This window comes from Haliaeetus leucocephalus, unplaced genomic scaffold (genome assembly GCF_000737465.1).
Source record: "Haliaeetus leucocephalus isolate CR32 unplaced genomic scaffold, Haliaeetus_leucocephalus-4.0 Scaffold577, whole genome shotgun sequence".
Taxonomy (NCBI): Eukaryota; Metazoa; Chordata; class Aves; order Accipitriformes; family Accipitridae; genus Haliaeetus; species Haliaeetus leucocephalus.
Genome location: NW_010973013.1, coordinates 2,371,588 through 2,399,251, shown reverse-complemented (window position 1 = coordinate 2,399,251; position 27,664 = coordinate 2,371,588). Strand labels below are relative to the sequence as shown.

The window sequence follows — 27,664 nt, the reverse complement described above, 5'->3', positions numbered from 1 at the left end:
CTGACATCTAGCGTGACTCAGAGAGGTCAGAAAGCTCACTAAGCATCTCACCCAGATGACAATGCTTCAAGAATCACAACCCAAACCTTCCAGCAAGTGTCACAAGAAAACAGAATATTCTGATCTTTCTTCCATTATTTTTGCTGAGACGAAACAAATATAATGCAACAGCTATTACTATGATGACATGTAAAGACAGCATAATAAAAAACCCTTACTAAACATATTCCCCAAAATACATCAGCATGTATAAATTCCATTTAGAATGGTTATACAGCATGGCAGAGTTATTTAAGAGCCATGCCTTTGGGAGACAATAACATAAAACTGCTATTTTGGGAGAGAAAAAAAAAAAGATGACTACTGTTACAGACGGCTGGGAGGTACGTAGACTGCCAAGTATTATGGGTCGGATCTTGAGCAGATAGAAATGGGCAGTGCTGCAAAGAAATAAATGGTGTAATCCTGTTTTTTTACTTTGGGGTCTCATTCCACATTCCTTCTGGTAAAAAGCAGCAGCAGATTAATATCTCAATGGAGTCAAAACCGGTGTGAGATAAGAATCAGCCTCTATGCATTGCTCAGCTCTATCACACAACATTAAACTTCCCTCACAGCCACGTATTAGTGTTCCACGTCTATATTTAATCAAAGGCTTCCTAGAGCTATCAGATATGTCCATTGTGGTTTGCATCCTTGCCTGCACTGCATTCCCCTCTCATCCTGCCAAGGGAGAACACTCTTTTTACTTCACAGCAACAATGTGATGCATCTCAAAAGGTACTGAACAATGAATGGCACTGCTAATGAATAATGGCAGTGAAAGCAGTTCAGGGAGGAAGAGCGAAGCCACATGAATCTTCACAATTGCACTTTCTTTGTGCAGAGAATACCCCTCATAAACTTTTATGCAAAGATGCCACCTCTGACTGCCCTCAGGCACTGAGGCTAGACACTGAGAAATAAACCCAGGGAACAGCACTGTACACCTACCCTGGTTTTAGAGCCTGGACTTGGTTTTTGCTGCTACCAGGGCAGGACACTGGGCTGGCTGTGAGGAGCTGGTAGACCAGCTCTCATGTTAAAATAGCAGCTGTGTCCATGGGACAATATTTTCTCCAGGAAATAAAGAAAAAACTATTTTCTCTGTTCTCTGGGAACATACCAAGAGAGAGAAAAACTAAATGAATGCACCTGAGCATCAACTGGAGGGGAAGAATGAAATTTTAAATATAAAGCAAGAATAGAGCAAATCTGTCCCCTAGTCTACTTCCTGATTAAACAATCTCTTTTCAAGGGACCCAACACCTATGCCATCACCTCCCAGTGAGGGTCATTTCTGTTAAAATGGGTAACCAGTCAAGGTGGACACGCACCATGGAAGAGCATGCAGGGACCTGCATGTCTGGTGACTGTTGGGGGACAGCTCATGAGGATGCTGGAAGGAGCAAGTTCCCCATTTTCCAGGAGCAGCAGATCTTTCCGAGTGGCACGCCTGGCCCCATGGAGTCCTGCAGGCCTGATATCTGCACCAGGCAGAGGATCTTCTTGCATAGGGATAGTAAGTTCTTGCTGGAGAGATGCTTTTTTTATTACACCTTTTATTTTTCAGACACTGTTTTTTTATGAGCTACAAAGCCATGCTCTTCCTTTATGAGGAGCTGTTATCAATTATTCAAAGTCTGGGACTAGGGCAAACCTCTCCAGTGATCAGGAGAATGTGAAGTTAGGGTCATAGCAATCTTTGCTTCCTTTTATTCTTCAGGTTAAGAACAACCCCCTCCCACCCTCCTCAGCCAACACTAAAAACACTTTGGAAAAGGCTAGCATCCATCTGCACTAGCCATTGTGCTTTTGGTAAGTCTGGTAATGCTCTGACAACAACTGCCCTTGAAATGGCAGCTCCTTGGACAGTCACCAAGAAAAACAAAAAACAGGGAAATTGTAATGGTGGTCCCAGGTATCTGAGGGGATTACCTCTGCACTGGTCTTGAGCAAAGTCTTCCGTGTATTTGTAAATGTGTTTTGCATGGCATTTCTGTGCTAGAAAATGGGTGATGAGCAAGACAAGCCCATTTTGGGGAACAAGAGGCCATTCGCTTCCCTAGTAGACCTGGAGTACCATTCAAGCGCTGTGGTTAGGGCTGGCTGTCATGCCTTGTGCCAGGCCAGCAAGGCACGTCACAAGTACCGCTGGGCACAGAGGATATTTTCCTGGCACACCTTGTAACCTCGGGGCTCCCTGAGTTTCCCAGGGCTATTTTGGGATGCTACAGAGCTAAAAGTTCAACCTTTCCTCTCTTAAGACATGAATAAAGCAAACTAAGCCTGCCTAACTCTACTTTTCCTGTGATATTCTACAATAGAAGGCACCCAGAAATTCACTCCAAATACTGACTGCTCTCTTTTTACAGCCTAAAAGACAATTCAGTCTTTCACTTCCATGTACAGATATAATAAGCCACACAGAAAACAACAGTGCCAACATGATACCTGATTGTTCTTACCATGGTGATAAAAAAGCCAATCTTCAGGTTTTTTGCATCCTGCATACCCTTAGCATGTTTTTGCATGAGTGAAATGACTACATTATAGGTGTTTGGGGCATAATCCGGCACTTTGAAAAAATACTGAGGGTTCGTTGAAACTGCACCTGCTGAGAAAGTGTTAATAGATTAATAGTAGCCACATAGATGTCCCAGTAGTAGCTTCTTGTGTAAGATCTTGCTTGTATGGACCCAGAGGAATAGGTAGTTACTGCTCCAAGATCCTTTCAACACAATAGAGCACTGTAGTCTCTACATTGCCAGTAGGAGTTGAGGCATCTGGAGTTAAACTGATTGCACATTCTAGAAATCTCTGGCAAAGTCATGCAGATTTCTCAATCCCCCTACATCTGCTTCACCTACATGGCACACTTGCCCCGAGGCAGAAAACAGTGATTCTTAATCAGCCGCCTGACCCAGTGGCTGAGCTGAAAAGGATTGTAGCTTGGAGAGCACAAACACATAAAAGAAAATTACCAAAAAAAAAAGTCAGAAAAAGTCCAAAGCTATCCTCCCCTTCCTTCCTGTTAACGTTTGTGGTGGACAAGACAGAGTGTTGAGCAGAAGAGGGAAAAGGTTTCTTCTTGGCCAAGGTTTTGATTAACAGGAAGCATCCCTGATAAGAAAGAAGTAAAATGCCCAAACTGGGGAAAAAGGACTGAGATGGCAGAATCTGCTTAAACCAGTCTAGACTTTAAGCCATGTAGCTGTGTTGGGTGGCCTCGAAAGCTGCAATTTAGCCCAACTGTACTTGGAGAGGAACTTTACTAGAGGGCTGGTAGAAAACACAGCTCCAAGGAAATTGGCTCTGCCCACACGGTCTCAGTTCAGCCCCCGCACCTCCTCGCTCAGTCCCAGTGCCCGTGGTGCGCAGCAGCACAGGCATTGCTTTGTTATCACCCATTGAGACACGGTGATGAAGGTTATGAGGAGGAGGCTGAAACCTGTGAGCTGAAACCTGCTTGCTGCTGTCAGCGTTGCAGAAAAAAGAAGCTCCTTCACTGACCACATGCTACCATCTTAGGTTAAAAACACAAAACCCAAAGAGTGATGCATCTGTAAAAAAGTAAGATAAATTAAGATAAGGTAAAAAAGACAAAAATTTAAAAAAAAATACTACTAATAATCGGAGCTTGCAATGCCAGAAAAGTCCTTGCACAGGCAGTAAAACCAACGGTCTTAACTGCTCAAAGGCATTTCTACCTTTGAAAATTGAGCTCTGTAGCTCAATTATTTCATTTCACATCCATTTAATTTGCGAGTATTTCTCACTCTGTAAAATCAACTACGTATTTGCCAGACCAGACTTTCTGATGAGGTCCCCAGTAACACTTACTGCAACTGACTGAAAGAAGAGAGACAAGCAGATTTTGATTTAAAGAGTTCAGGGTTTCTAAATCATAAGTCTCCTGCTTTAACTCAGCAGCCAGTGCTGCTGCTTTGTTTCTGCCTCTCCAGCTGATAGGTGCTGTAATGGGAAAGGGCAGGCATTAACAACTAGCAATCAATATTTCTGCATTTCAGTGCTCAGAGTGAATGTTTGACTGTAAGCACCAGTGGAGAGGAGGAGAGGATTCAGTGACTGCAATGAGTGCTCATTACCTGGGGAATAGTTGTTCCTGCCTGTGGCAAGGACTGGACTCCACAGGCTGACGTGCCTTTCCATAGACCACGTCGTGCAGTGCTGATCTCCAAAGTCCAGAAACGCTGGGGTACTGTTACATATATACAGCCAGGAAAACTGCTCCTGGAAGTTTTCACAGGACATCCTGCAGAGAAGGAGAAAATCTTACCTTTCAGTTTGAGACACCAACCAGGTACTCACGTTCACTCCCCACGTCTTTAAAGGAGGATTACAAGGAGCACTGCAGGCTGTAGCTGAGCTGGCTGATACCGTGCAGAAGTCGTCAGCTCTCAATGCATTTGGGCTGCCCTAACTGCACCTAAAGCCCCAGGGAAATTACAGGACATGTTCAATAGTACCTAGGTGGAGTCCTGCTATCTCCAGCACATCTCTGCCACTCTACCTTGCTTTGTCCCTCTGCAGCGTCTTGCCCCACACTCATGCTTTTCTCAAGCCTGCAGTGTCTACCTCACACCAGCCTGCTGTTCCCTTGCTTTCCTCAGAGCCTTGTGGGGCAAGTGTGCACTTTGTGAATAATAATACCTTTTCTAAAGGACTGCTCATACATGGCTAAACTGGATCCGAGAGTAATCAGAGGCAGTGAAAAACGACAAGCACCTGCAGAGCGGTCAAGTGCACAAGCTCTATGACCTGCTCAGCCACCGGTCCCCTCCGAGCACCAGCCAGTCCAAGGTTCAAGCTAGGTGCTTTTAGGGGAGAGGCAGTGTGACAAAACGACTAGGCCTCAGCCAGCTGGATTTCTACTTCTCTCACTTTTCATTTTTTTCACCAGCTTGTTACTTAATATTGGCCAGCTCCGTTCTTCCAGGTCTTGTTTCTTCTGAAACCATGGAATCAGGACAACCTCCAATTTGCTGTTTGCACACAGCTAGCACATGGTGCCTTGAGCCATTCCTAAGAGCAGAGAACTGCCTAAATGACTCTTTTTCATAATGAACATGAACAGAAAACCTGGTAGACAGGAGGATTGATAGGGAAATACCAGAATTCTCCATCATCCTTGTCTCTGAGGAGGGCTTCCCTCCATTTAGGCTCAACATGGTCCCACTGAGGAGAGCTGTAAACAGGAACAAAGCAACAAGCAGATGTGAGGCACAATTTTCCATCTCTCTGGCCAGCCCATTCCTCTAACCAGCCCGTTAAGTTATGAGGGATCAGGAGGGGCGAGTAAACCGCATGTTGGGAACAGGACTGTGCTCAGTACCTTCATAGCCAAGGCCAGCAAACAGAGCTCCGCACCTTTGCTGTGCCCAGGTTGCCCACCCTGGGATGGCGAATCCTGCCTCTGCCCTGCAAGCCCCTGTCACCTGTCCCCATGCTGGAGAGGTTAGTGAGGTACCAAGGCATAATGCTGATATTACACTGACATGTAGAGGGCACATTAGCCAGTCAAATGTGTTGCTTCCAAGCAGCATGTTTATAATTAAGTGATAATTGTACTTTCTGCAGAGTTTAAGATAAATAAACAGAGCATGAATCTATAATTTATTGATTTATGCAGCTTACCTGTGAACGCGCTCTACTGACATTTCAATTACAGTTAGGATTATAGTTCACCCTTCCAAAAAACGGGAGGATGCTGTCTGAGCAGATAGCTATTATCCCAGCCTTAAGCGTGTCTGCATCACCCGCCAACCCATCCAGACACAACACGCTAGCCTGACTTTTCTCAGCAGTGAAGTTGTGAGTGTTCCTAGCAACAGGGAGAGGTGGGATGCTATTAAATCATGTACGAGTGACACATGAACATCTCTCTAGTCAGGATAACACTGATGCAATTCCACCAGGAAAACTAACATCTATTTATTTACAAAACACTGTTGCAGTCTTCCTCTGTATCATTCCATTCCTCAGAAAAGAGAAGTTAGCTTATACTCACAGCAGCAAAGTGGTCCTTGCATCCCAAAGCTGCATGCAGGATCCAAAAGATCAGTTCAAGTCACCCAGTGGCACTTCACCTTTGCAATAACCAAGGACCCTTTTTGTCTCTCTGTGTTAAATACTGCATAAAAATACTGCCCTAGTCTCATGGACTCTGCTAACCATCCTCTTCCCAGATTTGGACTCATGGGAGGGGAAGAAGGAGCAGGAAGGTGGATGCACGATTGCTGCAGAATTCTATAGAAGCAGCCAGCCAGCACCTAGGGGCATGACCAGAGCTTACTCCGGGTAATAACTCTTTCATCCATGACTTGTCTGGAATTACCCACTGGGAAAAATGTACACATAGACAAAAAGATGCCTGAGCTAGACCTAGTGAGGAGCACATATAAAACCAATGCTGCATTAGTTTTCCCTGGATTGGATTTCTGCGGGCAGTTGCTTTGCAGATGGAAATAACGCTTATAATGAATTGATTTAGAAATGTCTGCTTCATTATAATGGATGCAAGGCAGAGGTCCTTTACAATAAGCCTATAAAAGAGTGATTCTCCTTATAAGATTAAAGCTTTAAGATCATACTTATCACTCCAGGGCCCCTTCCACTCCCCATGGCCCCACGGATTCCAGATTCTGATGATATGTTTCCAGCCATTCTTGTAGCGTATCTGTAAAGAGGAAAGTAAAATAAACTCAGTCACTGCTTTTTACAATTGTGATACTCACTGAAGAGATGGGTAATAAAATGGATCTTCGTCTATACCTTGGAGACCTGGTTTAACTTCTGATCTCATTTGACTGCAGCTAAAAATCAGTGTCTTTTGCTACATCGTAAAGGAATGAGGTGTGGGAGAAAACTGTGCCCATTTTGCTTTTCTGAGGACAGTGAATAGCTGACACAGAGGGAAGCAGCAGCATTCCTGCCACACTGCATGACTTCAACAGCCTTGGGAAACTCCAGTGCCCAATTCTGCACATCTGATTCTGTGAGTCAGCAAAGGCAGAGACTTTGAGGAACGAGGTCACCAGACTGCCTGGAGTGAATGTCGACAGTCAGCACGGAGAGATGATGATAAACAGCATCTGTGGCTCTATATCTACAGTACTGCGGTTTCCAACAGCTGGAGTTTCTGGTGCTTTTCTCCTCTTGCTGTGACTGGTTTGAGCCAGAAGCAGCTCACTTTCGCCAGTGAAGCCAAAATGGCGGAAGCGGAAAGGAGAAGCAAATGTTTTGTTTCTGGCTCTCCTTATGCACACAGGCAGTGTTGGAAACAAAGGCCATGGCAGTCTCTTCCCAGGCAAAGTCCCAGCCCCTGGCCAGCCTCAAATCATTTCCCCACAGGACACCCCCCTGGATGCCTCAGCACTCCTGTAAGGTGAGGCGAAGACTGTTTTGCCCCCCTGCACTAATCACGAGCGGCAGCAAGCTGAAACAGCCTGCTTTCTCTCCAATAGGATTCAGGATCCTTCCACCCCTGTCTTGGAGAGACCCAGCTGGAGCCTTCTCTGGAGCCTGGCAAACCCCATCCTTCCATTTTGGAGCCTCTTGGCTATGAGCAAGTATCCTCCGAGAAGAAGCACACAGACTATGATAATGGCACCAAGCACGCCATGGCATGAGGGGCTATGAACCAAAGCCAAGCTCATACGCGAAACTGTTAAAGAGAGGGGGAGAAGGAAGAAAACAGTTTAGGGAAAACACATCCCCTTTCCAAAGTACTTTAGGTTCTGAGATTAAAATGTGTTCTAGCTATCTTGCTTGATAGCATAGCCATTGTTTGGTTTCCTTCTTGGCCTTGCTCACTGTTAACTCTCCCTGTGTGCACTGCAGCTTAGTGAGGTAAGCCATGTTCTGACTTCTGGCTGTAAAAAATCCTTCATTTCTTTTGATTTGTGTGATAAATTAGTCCCGTTTGCAGATCAGCAATATTAATATCTAGCTAGGAGAAGTTCTGCGTGAGTAGAACAGCTTTAAAAGATGGAGAAATACTGTTCTTGAACCAGCAAGTTATTTACTTTTCACACAGTGATTTTTGGCAGCTTGGGATTGAGCTGAACAAATGTAGATTTGCATATGACAAATCCCACAATTTCAGCCAGTGCTTCTATTCCCATTTGAAACAGAAAAATGAATTTTTTAAGAGTCGGCACGGAATTAATATCCCCAGAAATGCTGTATTTGCTGTTGAAGTGTCCCAACACAAAAGTGAATTTAAGTTGCATTTTTCCGTTAGAAAAAATTATAGGATTCAGATATCCTCCCTCTTCCCATTGTGGCAGAAACCTTCCATCTCCTGGAATTTGAACTATGTGCTTTCAACAATCCCTCCTAAGGGTGAAGCTAATTAAAATTACTCTGAACGGAACAGCAGCATGACTGCCCTGTAGTGGATCACCCATGCAAAACCACCAGACAGGAACAAGTCCTTGATCTTACCTTCACAGCTCCTGTGACAGTGTAGGCGTGACCCTGTACAATCCCATTCCCCAACTCTATGTTCCTCCTCGGCTGCCGAAGGGAAAAAGCACAGCCTTTAGCTCTCTGCCACACTACAAAGGTATGGCCATCAGCAATCAGAACTGTCATTTGGCACGGCAGAAAAAGCAACTTGGTTTTGACTACAGCAGTATCTCAAATACATTGGCTCCAGAGGAATGTGACTATGGTTTCCACTGCAGCCATAAGCAGGCCAGTAAATTTAACAAAACTACAGGTCTTCGCATATTTGCAAGTTCTTCAATGGTCCAGAGCTGCTGCAACTGCAGAATGATCTGGACTGTGTCACTGGCAGAATTTCCCTGCCACCCACAGCCCAGTATCAGCCACCTGAGCTGAGGGGCTAGTCCCTGGCTTGTTTGCAACAGCTGAGCTTCGAGTCCCAGTGAACCAGGCACTACAGGAGCAATGTCACACGCTTTGCAGTCTTCCCTTACATGTTGTAAGGGAAGCCTTAGCAACCTTTTAGCAAGATACTTGCTGAGCATCACAAAGCCTTTTGCAACTTCCCAGCGTTAATACCAGTAGCCTGCAAATCACAATGCGATAATAGCACCCTCTTGCAGAAGAGAGGTGCATTTTGGCCTTGCCAGATTCGATCACAAAGCTGTGAGGCCAAAATCAGCCCTGCTGCAAGAGGATACCATTCTATCATAGTGGAATTAGCCAGGAGAGAAGCCACAGACCCCTCTCTGACAGACCAATCCATCTACATTCCTTACTGCATAACCTTACCTACTTTTTTCTGCCAACATCTCTTCAGGCATCCATAAACTGTAACTATTGCACAGAATGATTATGGACTTCCTTTTTTACTCAAAAAAGCAACCTTTACGTAAACATGGTAAACCAACAAAGGCATGCTACTGGCCCTGTGACTCACCTGGCCTGAGGTGCTACATCCCATCAGACACTGAGATTTGTCAGCTGCTTTCAGTATCTCCTCCAGATCAGGAGGGGGATCCCTCAATGAAAACTGCATTTGGATGCCACCTGTGAGGTCTACTAAAGCATCAGAAAGGTAACCTCCATGCAAGTTCTGGTAGGAGCCCCGAAACCTTGTGGGGGGGAAGGGAGAAAAAAAAGAGTCAATTAGTCCTTACACTGTGTTTTAACAAGCAATGTACAGCGATGGCTTCCAAAATGGATATGTGCATCGAGGCAGTGAGCATGGGAGGAGCCTGGGGTGCGTAGATGACGGGGCCAGGTAGTGAAAGGAAACGTGATAGAAATACGTGGCCAGACACAACACATGCCCTGTGGAATGAATGAGGCAAAGAGGGACTTCTTCCTATGTATTCACCCACATCTGAGGCAGCTGTCTAGAGTCATTTACAGACAGTGAAAAATAATAAGGTGCATCTCATGTCAACACAGATGTTTTAGGGAGATGAGCTGCATCTCATCTTGAAGTATCCAGTCTCCTTCTTCTGAACAGGGGGCCAAGGGTGACTAGTTCAAATGCATGTTTCAGATCAAATGGAGCTGAACTGTTAGTTTCTACATCATATTTTGTCATGACTCTTCAAAAAAAAAGGACAGTGTCCCTTTTGCAAGTGAGAAATAGGAAGAAGAGAGAGGTGAAGGTATTTGCCCATGCTCCCAAGGCAAGACAAAAATAAGTTTTCAGCACTGTTCCCAATTCACTCTGCTGGAGTGCAATAATAGGATAATAATTTAATATTGCCAACACAGTCCTTGTTGCTTTTATCGTGTGCTTTTTATTGAGACAGCAAATAAGCTGGAACATGCCGTACTTAGAGCAGGTAGAGCATGCTGTTAAACCCTACCATCCACGCTGTATTTAATGAATGTAATCAAATGAAGTCTGCGGCTAATTGTATTTTGAAGGGTCGTCCTTGTCCTACACTGATGAAAAGAATTTGTCATGGGCACCGGGGAAAAACTTCTCAAATGGGAATCTCATAAACAGCATCGCTTGCAACTTTAATTTAATAGAGGTTTGGTTTGCTTTGTAATTAAAATCTTATGCAGCAAATTGATACTGAATCCTGAGTCAACTTTTCTGAGATATCCCAGGGCAAAATACATCCTACTCCTGAGTCATTCAGATGCTGCTTTAACATTTGCTTATTCCTGACCAAATCTGCCAAAATAATTAGCTCTCTTCTCCAGCTCCTCTTCACTGCATTGCAAATGTTACACCAGCTTGATGTAGGGCATGTGTACCAAGTTCCAGCCCTTCATACTACCCCTCACACAGGAATTTCTCTACAGCATATTTAATAATGGTCAATCTTACGGATGCTAAGGGACCACACTCTGATCCCTTCAGTCCTCAGAGGATTTTTTAAAAATTATTATCTCTTTATTAATCCTTATTAACCCTTCAGTACCCTGGGGACCCAGCCAAGAGTCAGAGCTCTGTGTGTGAAGTGAGAGCTGACCAGAGACTCACAGGAGTGCATGTGTTGTGCCCGAGCATGTTCTTCAGCCATGTTTCCTCTCATTGCTGGCTCCAAATATCTACATGATCTCTGATTAGTGATTGTAAACAGAGGTAATCCCTGCTTAGAGTCTGCACCTTTAAACAGAGGAAAATATGGAAAGGAAAACAGAGGCAAAAGAAGTCTGCTTAAAGTAAGGAGGAGATGCCTAGCCCCTTTTGTGTCACCAGCCATTGCCCCGTTCATTTTACTCCTCAGACATTAATGTCCCAGACTTGAACTGAGTACAGTTAGGTCTTCAGCCTGAGACCAATATCTCCAGGTTCTGTTGGCCCTGTGTTTGCATGCAGCCACAGTTCCTTGCATGAGCACAGCACAACATATACCGCTGTTAGCCTGAACTCGTCCCTGTGTGCTTTGCATAAAGCAGAGGGTGAAACTACCCGTAGAAAGCATTCAGCACTGGGTGGAAGAATAGAACAGGTATATTTACTTGGCATATGCTTTTTCCAGCAAGGATGGCCAGAATTCATTTGACGTTCGAGGGTGTACAGACAGGTATCTTCCATTTAGGAATGGCAGTCGGTCATCTATCACTACATCCACCCAGTCTCCATATTGCCAGAACTGGAAATAAAATTTTAAAAAAAGAGAGAAAAAAAAAAGAAGAGAGAAGAATGAGCCTCTTTTAAGAGCTAATATTCATGCCAAGCAACAGCCTCCTGAAATAGCACAGGAATTAATCTAAAGCATGGATATGTGCAAGTTGTCTCCTGAACTGCTTCAGGCTAATGGTCCACATTGTTAAACAAGCTACCAAGTGGCTGGATTTCCCAGTGGCAGGGGAAGTCATTTGGGAATATAAATAGCCCTGCAATCAGTGGGAAGAAAGATTCAACATGGGAAATATGCTAATATTCTTGGGCAATAGCAAGCATTCAAGAAGATAAAGAACAATCATGCAGATGGTTCAGTGAGCCTCACTCCTCAGCTGCACTTGGATTTTCCCCTGCAGCACAGCTCTTGGCCAGAGGGCCTCTGTCATGATCCAGTCTCTAGATTTTCTTTCCTCTGTGTTTCAATTAAGACTCTGACATGCTGTCATGGACAGGGACCGTGTAGTGACTAAAGACTGTTTTGAGGTGTTATCCGTCTCCTTGATAGATGAGGAGGACGCAGGCGGTCTCTCCAGCATGTGGACAGAGCAGGTGTTTCTCTAGCTGATCCAGCTGATGAAACCTTTCAAGGGAGAAGATAGGGAAAGAGATCTGTGGGGATGAACTAAAGCAGCCATTTCCAGAGTCATTAGCAGATTAATGTAGCTTAGCATGATTCGCAATCATAAGAGGCCAAGCTCTTATTTGCAGTAATGCTAAGGACTCCAGTGGAAGTATGCCAGCAATAGATTTAGTCTAGCATGATTTTATTTCAACAGCTTTGGTCAATGAAAAACCCCGAAATGAGCTGTTCTGTTAGAAAAGCACAAGACCAGATCTCCCCAGCAGCAAAGCAGCTTACAGTCTGCTAAGCCGAAAGCAGGTTTGATCCTACTTAAGTTCTGCCTCACCCCAGCCTTTCACTCCCTACATTAGTGGCAGCAGGAGGTGGCAGGGTTGGACTCTCTGAACTTGAGCTCCAGGAGTGGTTTGAGCCTTCTGCTTGATTTTGGCAGGATGAGGTTTGAGGAAAAGCCTGCCGATGGCTCTCCTCTGCCCAAAAAAGAGACAGGCAAAACAACAGTCCAAAAGGAGGTGTCCTTTAAGTCACCAAACATGCTCTCCTGTCACCAGCCAACACCTGGCAGCAGGTCTGTATGGAGAAAAGGTATGATGTCCAGCCACACCTCCCCATGGTGCTTCATGTGCAAACACAACAGGTAAACAAGGATAACAACACGGAACTGGCTGTGGGGATTAATGCAGTCCAAACACACTGAGTAACATCTTTCTAAAAGCCAAGTTCCTTGGCCATCTTTGGTAGGGAGCTCAAGCTTGGAGGCCTTCTGAATGCAGCACTGTATTTTTCTTCACCTGGGTAGAGAGAGCTGCTTTGTCCTGACTGCCACAGACTTAAAGATCATGGTCTCATCTGAGCTTACAAGGACAGGAAAAGCTACAGTGGGAATGAGAAACCTCATGGAAAGTCCTAGGATGCTCTGGGAGTGCAAGAGTGGTACAGGAGAAGCCATTCTCCCCCCTATGCCTTCAGAGAGGTCCTATGCCTTCACTTTCTGGCTTGAGAGTTCGGCTTCATGAAATGTCTTTATACCCTCAGGATTTAAAGTACTGCAGATTGGAACGTGATAGTAAGTGAAACAAAGAATCCCTATGTAGGCAGGCTTCAAAGAGGGAAGCTCTTCATTTCCACATTAGTGGTGAGCCTTTTAAATCAGGACTTTGTTTTCCTTGGCTTAGAAGAGGAGGAAAAAGAAATGGACAGTTGCAAGATGACAACACCACACCTAGGGTGCTGCTGGTCGGAGGGGGAATACTGTGTAATTATTTTGCTTCCTTTTTCCCCTTCCTCGACAGGGATCTTGGAGAAATCCAGTTCTGGAATTGAGCAAGGAGAAATCCCATGTCTTTCAACCACTCTCTTTTCCATGGTATTAGAAGGCACCTTTTGGATGTATCCTGAAACTGAGGTCTTGACCACTTATGGCCTTTAAAGATTTCATCAGTTTCTTCCTGCGAGCAGGGGCATTAACGCTCAGGGTGGATCCTCCCTGTTTTGGTTTGATGCACTGTGCCATAACCCCCTGTAGTCCCTGCAGAATATTTCTGTTTTTTTCCCAGGCTGAGCTACCGCTGCTTACCGTCACAGTGCGTGGCACACCCTGCCTCACAAGCATCAGAGTTTCTGTGGCAGAGAAAGTGATTCCTATACAAACACAAGACTGACTTAATTCCTGGTAAAATAACATCATTGTAATTATTGCCTAGATAAAAACATTACCACTCTTAACTACAGCTGATGAAGTGCTTAACACCCTTAATTCTTGCAGCCAAACAGCTAGTGTTGTGCAGGAAGACTGGAGCAGCCCTTTGTACTCCTGAGACGCAACGTGCTCCAGATCCAAAAGGGTGAAAAAAAGTTATAAGCTAAAATTTTTATATTAGCATATGATATGCCTTGTTTGTGATTTTTCACTGAACTGAGGACTGGTGGCTTAGCCTGTGGATGGCAGTAAAATATCTTTGATGGAATAATTGAAAGGCATTGCCGAGAAGCATTTCCATTCAGAGTAGCTTTCTCAGGGGTTTATTGCTCAAGGAAAGCCAGAAACAGTTGCGTTGATTTGCAGATGAGATGACAGGGAAAACATTTTCAAATACTGTAAGGTATTTATACTGCTTAAGATTTAAGGATTGCTCCTAACTAATCTTTTCAAAGCTCTCATGAACGACAATCTAGCTTGCATCCTTTTAATGTGTTTTAAGCGGAGTAGTGTCCATTCAGCTAGTTTATCTTATACAGTGCACCTCTGCATGCTGGAAATGGGCCAAGACAGAAACATCTGGTATTCCAAGGGGCAAAGGAATGGAGCAAAATTTAGACTTCCCACAAGATAATCCTCCTGGTGCTGCTCCATGAGAGCTCCAGGGGGTCAAAGAAGTCCCACTGCCAGAGCTCTTTGCTTGGTACTGAACTGCATATAACAAAGCAAAGTTGGGAAAAAAAGGTAATGATGAATGGCCGAGTATATACTGATTCTTTCTACAACCAGTTTAGTTTCTGGAGCTTAATGGTACTGCGAGTGCTTCTAATCCCACAAGTTAGTTGGTAGATTCAGATACAAGCAAGCAGGGCCTGCCAGTTACTATCCCAGTCACCCTCCTGGGAGATTCAGAGAATTTCAAGGGTTGGTAGAAAGTGAGATTTACTAAAAAGCCTTGCTCTTGTCTCTGAAAGAAACTTCTTTTCAGAATATCAAAAGCCTGTTCCTCTGATCTGTCTCCAAGGATTTGTAATTTCAAGCCATTTCCACGAGCTAGAAAGGCAAGGTGAAGTATATAGGGAAACAGAAAATGAGTCCAAATAGATACAGAGCACAGTTGTGCTGACAGCCATAACAAACTGTCCAAATCAAAGCAGACACCAAAATGCCGTCTAAAACATATATGTACACAAATCTACCTGAACAGCTGGTATCTGTACCTCTGGAGTCATAATTTTCAGAAAAGGGCTTCAAATTCCCTAAAGCGTGATTGCACCACCTGGAGCACAAGGAATCATTAGAAAATCTGGGATTTTCTGCAAAATTCTGAACTGGGAGTCAGCACTGAAGAACCAAAGCATTCAAGGATGTCGAGATCTGGGACTGCAGTTTGGACCCCTATATAATCCAACCAGCCAAGCCCAAGCAGTACCAATACAGCAGAGAATACATACCCTGAAATGAAAAATCCCAGCATAATCATCCTGGAATCCTTGGTCCTTTGGTAAAATATTTTCCAAAAATTGCTTCTGCAGTGTCAGGGAGCCCAGGGCAGCCAGCATCCAGCAGTCACCTCAAGGGAGGGAAGAATCCAGTGCATTCAGTCAGTTACTCACTGTCGTGGACCATAACTAACTCTTTAGGTGAGCACACTTCAACATCTAAGAACCAGCTTGTTAAGAGAAACCAACATTATTCTGTCTCCCTTTCCTCCTGAAAAATGCTGAACCACTATGCAGTATTCACCAGCAATGTCCTTTGGGAATCCTGATGCTACCCAGCCATCCTTGTCTACTTTCATGCTCCTCCTATCTTTTGTGGTCATGTTGAGACTTGCAGTCTAGAACATTCTTTAGGAAATCTTCAGACCTCTCAGTGGGGTGAGAAATATGAAGAGATTTCTTTCTATATTGGAGCAGAGCTGCTCCCAAAGACAAACATGGTTACAGGCCAAGAGAAAAAGATGGAACCTATACAGGGTGCAGACACATGTCTGGTTAAGGATGAGAGAAGATAGAAAGAAATATCCACAGGGAAGAAAACACTGAGAGTCAGAGGAAGACATTAGGATGAAAAGAAAATTCAGTCCTACACATGTTGGAGCTGTGCCTACTTACCCCTGAACTGTGATCATTGTACTTGAAGCATCTGCCTGATCTCAGTTGGACCTCCTTTTCTATGCTTATCCTTATATACGTAGAGGGCAGGTGCCATACATAAGTAACAGGGATTAGAGCTGCTGCATTTGGGAATCCTGTTAAATAACTGCAATGAATTGTGTGTGGACTTGTGTGAGTCTGGATTGACTTGCACTGATTGTTTACGGCAGCTACCGTGGTCCATGTCTTCCCACCAAGCACTCAGAACATAGCAAAGCAATCACAGGTTATTGCTTTGTGCCAATCTTTTCCAAAACAGGAATATGACCTTACCTATTTCTCCTTGCTTGATATCAAATCTGCTAACTCCATCTGTGATCAAATAAGGATTTCTCTGAAATTCCTGGAGGAAAGAAAATGCAAAGATCATTGTGAGTACCCAGCCTTTGCCAGCAGTGTGCTCCTGCCCCTTGAAGACCCTTGCTTGCCTACCTTTTCCACAGCTGAAAACTATTTCTCCTGAGCCCTGATGTTGTGTTGCCTGCCACCAACAAAACCAGAGGAGCTACTCAGGCATCTCTTCTTTAGTCTGCTCTATTCCTAGGGATGGAGACTTGTCGCTGGGCGCTCACTGAGTTTTCATTTGGGTTTCTCTAATGCTACCAACACCTTTCAGGGAGGCCTCTGAGCCTGGCTGCAAAATCATGGAGTTTCCCGGGGGACAGTAGGGCAGAGACACAGAGGTTTCCAAGCAAAGAGGATCAGGGTCTGTACTTCAGCTCACCACTGGGTCTGGGAATGTTTTACTCTCTGAGCCTTTTGTGTTTCCATGCAGGACTAATACAGATCAGCCTGGGCTGCTTTTCATCACTCTGGTGAGGAAGCTATAGAAAGAGAGCTTAATCTCTCACTGCAAAATCCCATATGCCTGGCTGACTTATTTTTAATTCAGGGAGAATTTTTCTTGCATTCCTTGAGAGTCTTGCTTGGGCAGTGAAGGGGGAAACACTTCAGAGCTTGGATTTGCACACAGAAATGTGAACCATTCTCCCACCTGCGTCAGCTATTGGTCTGGGATATCTGAGTGCTCAGGTAGGAATGGCCTGAGCATCCCCTGTGAGTAACCCTTGGCACACCCCAACTGGATAAGGCTCTGTTTTGAAAGAGCAATCAGCCTTAAATAGGAAAGTCATCATGCACCTAAGAAAATGAAGAGATAAAAGGGAGAAAAAACATCTGAGTAAGAAAAATAATACAGCAGCTCTTCCTTAAGCAGGCCCTGGCATTTCTTCTCCCCAATTGATTTGACATGCTGCACAAAAATGAGACCAGTGCACAATGCGACTCGTGACTCACACAGTTGTGTGAGCTCAGCATTAGCAAATGCTGTCAGTTCTCTGAAATGGCTTCACGGTGATCAAACCCCTCTAAGAAGTTTCCCTGTCAGTAGAAGACGCAACACAACGTTACTGCTCCAGGCTGGCAGACAGATCGTGCTCCCACAGCACTGCTGACACTGGGAAAAGCAGCCTAGGCAGGTATCTTCCTTGACAGATGCTTTCACGCAGCCATCCACACCTATCGCAGGACTTCAGGGATTTGCGATAAGAGATTTACTCATAGTATGGGAGCAGGCCTAAGAAGTGCTGGTCACCACCAGCAGCAGTTGGTCATCGTACAGGGAAGCAGCAGCGATCAGCCCTTCTCCCTTCTCCTCTAAATCTGTCCCAGCTTTATCTTCTCCCTGCCTCTATTACCCTGACAGCAGTTTGCCTCCCTCACCTGGGTGAATTCAAAACCTCCCACAAGCAGGAAAGAGTAACTTGCATGACAAGGCTCTGACCTTGGCTTATGCCTTTGTGTCTGACTTGCCAATAGTCATCCCAGAAAACTAGCAGCATAAAGGAATGGTATCCCCCCCCCTTCCCCATTATTTCTGAGACTGTTGAAATCTTAGTTGCCCCAGGCAGGGTGGCTGGGCTCTGATGGACGTGCTACAGTGCAGAGCTGCCATGGGGGTAACCACCATATAGAAACAAGAGTCTGAAACTAATGGGAAGGCAGATGTCTCTCTTATGGGATTCCTGAGGAAGGGGCTGATGCTCTGCTCTGTGCTGGGATGATAAAGCTCTTAAGTGCACTGTGGATCCTGCTAGCCTGTTACAGAGACCAGCTGAAAAGTCAGCCCATTAGATGCCTCAGCAGATACCCTATTGCCCACCAAGATGTTCAACTCCTCAGTAAGCAAACGGGGATGAGCTGAGTCATTAAGCAGGTTTCTTGCTAAGAGAAACCAGTAATTTTGTCTAAATTAACAGAAACTAAACTAAACTAACAGAAAAGACATGATCTGAAGTCAGCCCCAGCCAACATGCCTTGATTGTGCATACAGACAATTTTGTGGCTCTCAGAGAGAACAAAAGCTGAAGTCAAACACTCTCACTATAATTCCCACCCACAACACACTAAGCTCTGCTTCCAGTGGGGTGTACTCCCCACAGACTTAGGGGGCAATAACTGGAAAGCAACACAGAGCATGTGACTAGCCATGGAAAAGGGGCTGCTCAGCAGCTGTCCCTCTGCAGAAACCACGCAACAAATAGAAGGTGAATTCCGACTGAGCTGACACCAGTGCCGCTGCCTGAAATGGCAGCAGTCCTCCTTGCTGTGTGCACTGCGGTCAGAAATAGCGGGGCAGGTTTTAACGTCAGGTTTGTGCTTTTGAGTGTAGCCACCTCTCTGTAGGCTTGAGAAGAAGAGGCAGCATAGGCACACTTCAAAGGGATGCACTGCACAGAGCATGGGCTCTTTGCAGAGCCTTGGGTGCAAGCCAAGGAAGGTCAGGGGACAAGCAGAAGCTGAAGCAAAGGCAGGAGGGGGCAGTGGCAGGGAATTGCAAGACCAGATACTCCGAAGAGCTCTGGAAGAGCGTGACCCCTGAAATCAGTGGTGGAATGGCTGTTCCCTTGAAGGATGCTGTGTGCAGCCTGAACTAAGCACAGAGCTTAGAGAGGACATAATTGTGATGGGTGCAGCGCTTTGGAAATCTGGGCCATCTCAACTGGAAGGAAAGGAAGTCTCCAATTAGCTCCTATTCCTTCAAAGGCAAGAATACAGCAGACATAAAACACCAGAAACTATCATCTATTATTGCAAAACACAGCTATGCAGTTACCGCTACACAAAATGTGCAAGTCTCACTATACGCTAGTGCTCAAATTGCAGGACAAATAGAGAAACCACAGATTTAACTGTAAGTCTGTCCAGCCTGTTTCACCAAGAAATTATGATGAGGGTTTGTGGCATTTTCCCTGAGACTTTTCAGTTTTAGCTGGAGGGGGAAAGAAGAGGGAGCACATGGAGGCACGTGGTCTCTTCTCAGAGTATCTACAAGTCCAGCAGTGAAGGCAACCATATGGGCTGCAAGTCAACCGCTCTGCCTGAACTCATCCCCCCAGGACAAAGCTATCATCACTTGCTTTCCCTGGCCTGCTGAAGACTTCATTATGTATTCAAAATAAAAGAGAAGTTCAAGGTCAAACCAGTTCATCCTCTAGAGAATGGTCTTACCACTGAAGTACTGCTTATCCAAAGGGCAAGACGGAGAATTAATTTGAGAGGTGGAAGGAAAGCACCCTGTACACGCATCTGACTCTAAGTTTCTTTTTATAATTGCTCAAAATTTTTAAGGAAGAACAAGTCCCCAGAAGAAGCTGGAGGTGAGTAGTGTAGATGCAGGCCATGTGCAGACATATGCAAAGGACACAGTCAGACATGTCTGTGGAAAACTGGAAGCCTGAGGTGGGGTTTCATAGGCAGCATAAGCCAGTCTGACTGCAGGCTGCTTCTCAGTACGGTGGTCTGGCCGTGGCCACTTTCCCACAGATTTCCCCACTAGCCCAGCATGATCCTGAGTGCAGGTACAAGGCCACTGAGGGCTGAGAGGCAGGAGATGACTCTTTGCAGTGCTGCCTCCCAGTCAGTTCACCTTAACCCTAGAGTAAAATCCCAGCCCCGCTTCTGTTCCTGCCACGGCACCGCATCTTTCCCTTTGGCTGTACTTGTGTTGCTCTCCCCTGCTCCAGCTCCACCTTCCTGACACGTCCTGCCATCGTGAGCCACAGTGTTCCCTGTTTAACAGACACCAATTAAGAAAAATAAAAAGGCTGCTATTGATTGAAAACCAAACTCTGTTCTCAGCTGGACAAATCTTAATTCAGCATCACTGCTGTGCCTTCTGAATTAAGAAGCAAACATGGTATTGCAATTCCCTGGGCTGAGGGCACTGCCTAGCCGTGCGCTGAGGAGGGGTCAGGCACGCCACTGTCATACATCCCAAACCCACAGAAAAGCTAACACAGAACTAAGGCAGTTGGAGTAACAAGGGAGGGCAGGACAAAGAATAAGCTGTGCTGGGTCACACCGAAGGTCTGTCTGTTGCAATGACTTGTCTCCGACAGCTTGGAGAGGGAGAGGATAACCGAGCAAGCTGAAACTAACACTCCTCCGCATAGATCCTCCCACTCTCCATCACTTGGGGGCTAAAGGATTTCCCAGGCTGGAGGCTCTATCCACAGTTTCGCGTTTATTAGACCTCAAGGGAACTGGGAATCTGTTTGCTTCAATCTGCCTAATTTTTACTTTTTTTTAGTTTCTGCTTTTCTTTGACATTCTCTTGGATGGGAAAAACCAGGCTAATCTCAAGGGGTTTGCTTGCACCACCAGAACTCAGTTCCCAGCTTTACAGCAGAATAGCTCAATTCCTAATTGCCTGTTTTCAATACAAATGCCTTAGTTGCTTAAAAAACCCTGCTCTGCTCCAGCACTCTCTCACAAGGGAGGAGTGAGGTCCTCAGACTCCACACAGGTGGGAAGCCCACAAACATGAGAGCAAAGTCCTGTTGGAGGATGGACTGGTGTCCAACAACCAGCAGAAACAGAAACCAGCTCAGACTTTACCTGCAACCTATTTGCTTTGTGTGGCTCAGTGCTAAAAACCAGTGACAGTTACAAACAAACGAGGTAAATACAAAGGAGGTAAACAAGGGCAGTAGCCCTGTCTACCCCAAGCCTTTGAGAGGCAGTTTCCTTAGAGGTCTTGCCACCTCCTGCTTGGACCATACAGTACAAGCTGAAGTTTTCAAAGTGGCACGCTATTACCCACTATTTCCCCGTGACCACCACAGCCATATAATCCTGCTAGCAGACTCCCCAGCCTAAGAAACAGGGAAGCAGGTGAGTCAGCAAACCATCATAGGAGCAGTGCTTTCCCCTTAACCCGGCATGTGTGCATACCCCGACAACAATCAGCCCTTTCCAAAAGCAACAGAGGCCAGAGATAGTATGCAAATAAACCCTCCTCATCTACAGCCTGTGCAGAAAGACAGAGGTAATAAATGGTGATGCACTGCAGCTTCCTCGGCCCGGAGAGATGAACTCTGAAGTTGAGGTCAGATGCAATCAGCTGAGTAGGCAAGGGCTGAGACAATGGCAGCCTGGAAATGCTGCTCCCGTTCAATTACACTGATTGCACGCGCACACTCGAAAATAAGGTGAATTGATTTTGATTTTCATCAAGGAGAAATACTGAACAGGATCCAAGGGCCTTGTGGCCCCTGGGAAATACTGAAGCTGTGAACTCCGCCACGAACAGCTGGCAAGCAGCTTTGGCTCATGCCAGAGAACAGCCCCATGGCGACAGACCTGCAGGTAGTGCAGGACAGCACTATCCCTCCTCGCCACACATTTCCCATAACTTACTTTATTAAAACAGCTCATGTGACAATCCACATTTCTTTTTCCTGTTTTTTTTTTTTTGGGGGGGGGGGGTTGTTGGGGGTTTTTTTAGGTTTGTCTTCATTTTTCCCCTGTGCTGTTAGAGCTAAGTTTTTAGGTACATTTCAAACTGTTGTCTGATTTCTTGCCTGAATAAAATCTGTCTTTTTCACCCCTCAATCTACAGACAAGCCAAGGCTGATGCAGCAGGAACTCCAGCTCAGGTTATTTGTCTGGAAAGATCCTAATTTCAAAATTATTTTTTTAAAGGATTCATTTTGGTTTAGTCAGTTCTTGGGTCCAAAATTCCTTAACATTGATTTAATTCCTGGAAATCAAATAAAACGCCAATAAACAAATAATCACCAAAACCAGTGCAGAATCATGACAGGCACTCTGTCGCTGAAAGAAGGTGACATTTGCTTTGGGAAGGGACAGAGGAAGAGAGGAAAAAATGCAAGCAAGCCCCTTTGCAAAATTACTGAATGAAATGATGAATCACTTTTCCCAGCAAACAAGCCTTGACTTAAACTCTATCATTTTTGCCAATGCTTTTTAGATACTAAGTGCAATAGCACGGTTCCCTAAGTCTCTGCTAAGGGAACAAGGCATTTCTCTCGCTCAAGTTTACATTAAAGCAGCCGCTTTCTGCGGCTTCTATCCAAGGACTTCTTTTAGACCCTACTCTTCCCTTCCCCTGACACCGGACACACGAGGCAAATACCCAGGAGTCCATGCCCTGATGCTACGAACAGACTGTGAATATGCAGAGGAAACCCATGTCGGCTATTTCAGACAGTCCTTTCACCACGCACCCTCCTACTAGTCGCATTAGAGGCATTCAGGGATTTCTCTCATGATGACACTCAGAGGTCCACTGGCCAGCTTGCAGCTTTTCCCTCTCTTCTGGTGGCCTCACATGGAGGTCATAGCCCATGTTAAACAGGGGATGGACCCTCCTAGGACAGGCTCTTGCTCAGCAATCCCTCACTCCATAAGGTAGCCCCAGGGTCCCCCAGAGATGAAGGGTGAGCAGCTGCAGGAACAGCAGTCTGTGACATTGAAGACATTCAGAAAAATTTTCAGCAACTTCACCCTCTGCCCATTTTAGCCTTTTTTTTAAAGCATAAGCACTGAAGATCAGTGACTATCCTTAACATTTATAATGGGCACCATATCAAGCGCAATGGTGGGCTAACCCTGGTGCAGGGCCAAGGCACTGCTGCACACATGGTAATCTCTCTTCCCCTCACATATACCATGTTTGAAAATATAACCAATGTTAGCAACAGTGAATTTTCTTTTTGCATCTGTATAGTATCATGCCTTATGATCAGAACAGAGTAAAATCTTTAGCCTGAACACTAATTGATGAAAAACACGTATTCAACAACAGCAATTCATTTCGTGACTTCCTCTGTTCCACTCAATTGCTTGTGTGAAGGAAAAGCACTAAACAAGGAAAGAATCTGTTCTGAACATTTTTTTAAAGGAGCATCTCAGTTTTTAAAATCTGACATAACTCTTCAAGGAGAATTTCCCTTTGACTGTTCTTTAGAAAAGCCTAGCTACAGAAAATACCTTGTTCAGTCCAAAACAGAACTTCTCTTCCATTTCTCCAAAGTGTGGGTGAAGCAAAAGACCATTTCATTGCAGAGCTCCTGTTGTGTCTGGTACCTCCAAGCCCCACCTCTAGTAATGCTTGAAGTTCCACATGCAAAATCTCTATTACAAATGGCACCCATTTCAATGGACATAGACTAAGGGCCTGGGGATGAAAACACAGCCTGGAGCAGTCCCCATCTGATGGGAAACTGCAACTACTGCAGAGTTAGGGAAAGTGACATTTCAAATGTTGTCTTGGTGCTCCTGATCCAGCTGCTCCCTGAGGGATTCCCATATTAAATCAGCTCACTTAAGTCTAAATAAGTTGTTTCTGACTGTCACCACTGACTATTGCTGCCTGAAAATCAAGCTGTTTTCTCTCTACTTTATACATTACCCTCAGATATGAAGACCCCAAACTCTGAACACAATTGGCAATTCTCTTGACAATGTACAAGGTAAAATAGAAGCAGCATGTTGTTCAACTGCTTGGATCTGGAACAATGACAGCAGTTATAATTGCTAACCAGATACTATATGACTCAGAAAACGGAGGCTAAGAGATTATTAGGACCAAGATGCCAAATTTTGTCATAGGTACGTTTCCAGCCACATTTTTTTAATGTCAGAGGGAGCTAATGGTGGAGGCTGAGAAAAATATAGATATAGGTTAAATTGGCTATGCTCTGTCGGCAGGATGCAACTACACTCTCTGGGAGATGTATTCAGGTAGGAAACAGTCTCCCTTGGGGAAATTATAGGTATCTCTGCCAAGTAGTTTAGGTAGCTTAAACACCTGGGATCATGTATCCTTAAGTTAGCATTGCAATGACCTAAGAACAAAGAATGAACATTTCTGCATGAGTGAAAGGTGCCCAACTGAAAAACTTCAGGAATGGGGCACTTCGACTCCTAAAACTGCAGCCTTCCATCTTCTCCCCGGGGGGGGACCAACTCACAGAGGCAACTGGACGCAGCACTGGCCTTTCAGGACATTTGAAATGCAAATACTATTTTATTTACTTCCTGACCCTTGGCTCAAAACATCTGCAGCTCTATAAATGAAAAGCAATGACTGCTTTAGCAACTTCTTCTGCCCCTGCTTTGTTCTGCCAGGAGACAGAGGCCACACTTTGATGTCACCGTGACACAGCATGGGTGTTATGGTGACGTTTGAGAACTTCTGGTTGGGGTCCCCAAGCAGTTGATGCCATTGCCCTTCATCTTGCATCTTGTATAGCAGGATGAAGCCTGGCTGGTTGGGAAACGGCTACAGGTAGAAATTTTGGCCAAACTGGGAAAAAAAAAAAAAAATTTAGAATGGTGCCTTCTTCAGCACTGGCATCCCAGGTTTCTGTTCCAGATGAGCCAATTGAGTCAGCAGTCTCAACTTCTGTCCCCTTGAATATGACGTAGAAGATCAGCTAGTGATGCTGCCTTAACCTCTACAATGGAAGAAATGGCTTTTCAATGTTTGCGTCGTGAACCCTGGACCATAAGCATATGGTTTAATTTTTCAGAGGAGAGCTCTGGCAAAGCCAATGACTTTTCATCCTGCTCTTTCCTGAAAAAAACTGAAAATTTTTGGAAGCAATTGGTTTCAGTCAGTTTGGTGGGGTGATGCTGGAAACTGTGTAGTGATTGCTGACAAAATGGAAGCGCTGGGAAGGAGAGGACCTCTGCAAATTTTTGAAATCGATTCCACAAGAACTTTCATGGATTCAGCAAAATGGAAGGGGATTCTCCAACACCTGCCTCACCTGACAAAATTCAAGCACTAGCAGCAGGTTCTGCTTTTGGCAAGGTACATCAGTCTCTTTGCACATGAAATAACTCTCAGGATATTAGAGTAGGATAGATGTTCTTCCCACACTGTGGTGCCTCAAAATTGGTGGCATTTGGGTTTCTAAGTCTGTTTGTATGCTTTTGAAATCCTACGCTTCTCTGCTGCTCCCAAATGGCAAAAACACCAGGATGGTTAGTACTTAACAGAACTGTATCATAACATTTTATTCCAGTTTATTCATCTTTAAAATGCCCCTGAGAGTCCTTTCTAATATCCATGTTTGTCTTTTGTAAGTCTAATGCTTAGTTACCATATATTTGTCTTTCTCAGTTTGGAAATGGTGGCAACTAACTCATCTCCTTTGCATTTTTTAGTTGCTATTCTACTATAACCCCTGTTTCAAGAGAGATTATCCCCACCTGCTACAAACCTGTAAGCAGAGTGCTGGTGTAAAAAACGCAGCACCAGCTGCATTCTCACTGGACCTGGATTTGAAGAAAGGCTGCCTGAGGAGAAGCCCAGATGTTCAGCCAGCAGTACGAGCTGCTTCTGCAGAGAAGAATGATCCCTTCGTAGCAGCTCCACAGAGAACACCCAGACATCTGCACCCAGCGCCTCCACACCTACCAAATGATGTGATAAAGCATCGACCCAGACTGGAAGTGCCTGTACCTCTGCATACACAATTATTCAGATGCTTTCAGGCCCTGCTGCAGCAGTGGGTAGTGAAAAGTTGAAGCCTCAGGCTCTATCCCTATCACCACAACACTGCAGCCACCGCCCTGTTGGTGTCCAGGCTGCAGCTTCTGCTCTATGTGATACCTCACCACATCACATTCCTTTTACACCAGGGCTGGGGCTTCCCACCTTTCCATTTGGGCATCCATATTCAGCAGCTATGCAGGCTCCCTGGGCTAGCCTGCTTCCCTTCTGGGACCCACGGCTTTCAATGTCCATGCTGGCAGCAGCCACCGCTGCTGCTATGCCAAGGCCACCACGCTGCCAAGCTCCAGCATGCCCTCGTTGCCCTGCTTGCATCTGCCGTCCAAATAAATCTTTTCTAGTTGTCTTGTCCTGTTTGTACAGTTTCACAGTTACTGTCTCTACACCCCGGGGTGTTGCCTGCAGGGAGATGAACTGGTTTGCTCCAGCCCAGGGAAGCCAAAGGCCCCAGGCACTAGTGGTACCCTCAGCAAAACACAGCAAAAGGGCAGCACGTGGCTAATCCAGTAGCTGCACCAGCAGCAAATGGTACACAGCAGTGCTATTCAGCACAGTCGGACCATAGAAAGATTACCTAAATTAGGTCCTAGGATAAAAGAGCTGAGTATGTGATTCCACCTCCCAATTTAAACATCCATATACCAGATGATGACAACTGCCTATTAAACTGCAACTGGGAATCAGCAGACAAATGTATTTCATCTAATGCCTTGTCCCAATTACTTTAAAATAGGTATTGCTGAGTCAGTAGCTTAGATTACAGAAATCAGAGATCTTTAATAGAATTTGGCAGCTTTTCAGGTTTGCACAAAGACCTCTAGAAGCAGATCAAAGTGGGAACACTAGTTCTAGTAAGGTTCACAGGTGGAAACAAACTTCCTACAAAAATGTACCCAGTGAAATCATTAATGTTATAGAGGTTATCTTCCCTCCACACATCCCACAGCAAGGATCCCTCCTTACAGTGTTGCACTCCCAGTGTTCCCCTTGGGGTCTACTTCCCTGCTTAGCACACATTGCCTTCCCCAAGGTGAAGGCCTTTAGCCCCTGGCCATCAGCACTCCCATTCAGCAGCAGGACTACAAAACACCCCAGCTGGAGTAACTCACAGTTGGCCTCTTCCATTGTATTTGCCACAGTTTATCCGCTGGGAGCAGGTTGGGACCAATGGAACTGACGTAAGCGGGGAAGGTGGCATCCTCAAAAAGCAGTCCTTGGCTCAGGCACAAGGCTCGCAGCTGGTTGAAGTCCTGGTTATTAAATTTCTTCAGGTTCTGGAGGCTTCCTCTTGCCCCTCTTGTTTGCCAGCCCTGCTCCAACATCAGAGCAGAGCTGGGGGCAAGCATTGTGTCCCTTTCCTGTGAAGGAGAGACATGGGCTGCCATTAGTTTCTCAATCCGAAGTGGTACCTTAGGAGTGTGTGGGAAAGCAAACACCTCTCCCCTGCCCCAAGAGGATTGTGGAGCAGCAGCTTGCAAAGCTGAGGGCAGTCACAGTGACAAAATCCTTATTAGCTGGAAATGCCTGGGGAAAGGGTAGTCATCAAATCCCAACTGGTTTATCTTAAACCAGTGCTGTCACTGCTACAGATTCAATTTTGAGTCTTCCCTGAGGACAGAGAGCAAAGCTGTTAGCGAGCCGCTGTGTTAGCATTGAGGTACATCTGCAACATAAGTGAGCGTAGGGGATGGAGCAGGAGCAGCAGACCCAGGGGAGGAGGGAGGTGGTGCGAGCAGGGAGACTGCTCAGAATATCCATGGCC

At 45.3% G+C, this 27,664-nt stretch overlaps 1 protein-coding gene across 1 annotated transcript in view; it reads right to left on the bottom strand.

Moving 5' to 3' along the window:
• CAPN13 (calpain 13) overlaps window positions 1-27,248 on the bottom strand; it is a 62,260-nt gene extending 35,012 nt beyond the window's left edge. Inside the window, exons 1-10 of the mRNA XM_010577847.1 lie at window positions 27,012-27,248; window positions 16,347-16,416; window positions 15,369-15,487; window positions 11,470-11,603; window positions 9,452-9,626; window positions 8,509-8,580; window positions 6,654-6,739; window positions 5,174-5,248; window positions 4,149-4,315; window positions 2,508-2,653 (exon numbers count right to left, since the gene is read on the bottom strand). Of these exons, the coding sequence (XP_010576149.1) occupies window positions 2,508-2,653; window positions 4,149-4,315; window positions 5,174-5,248; window positions 6,654-6,739; window positions 8,509-8,580; window positions 9,452-9,626; window positions 11,470-11,603; window positions 15,369-15,487; window positions 16,347-16,416; window positions 27,012-27,248 (1,281 nt within the window). The remainder of the gene's footprint in view (window positions 1-2,507; window positions 2,654-4,148; window positions 4,316-5,173; window positions 5,249-6,653; window positions 6,740-8,508; window positions 8,581-9,451; window positions 9,627-11,469; window positions 11,604-15,368; window positions 15,488-16,346; window positions 16,417-27,011) is intronic.
• Window positions 27,249-27,664: the final 416 nt, after the last annotated feature.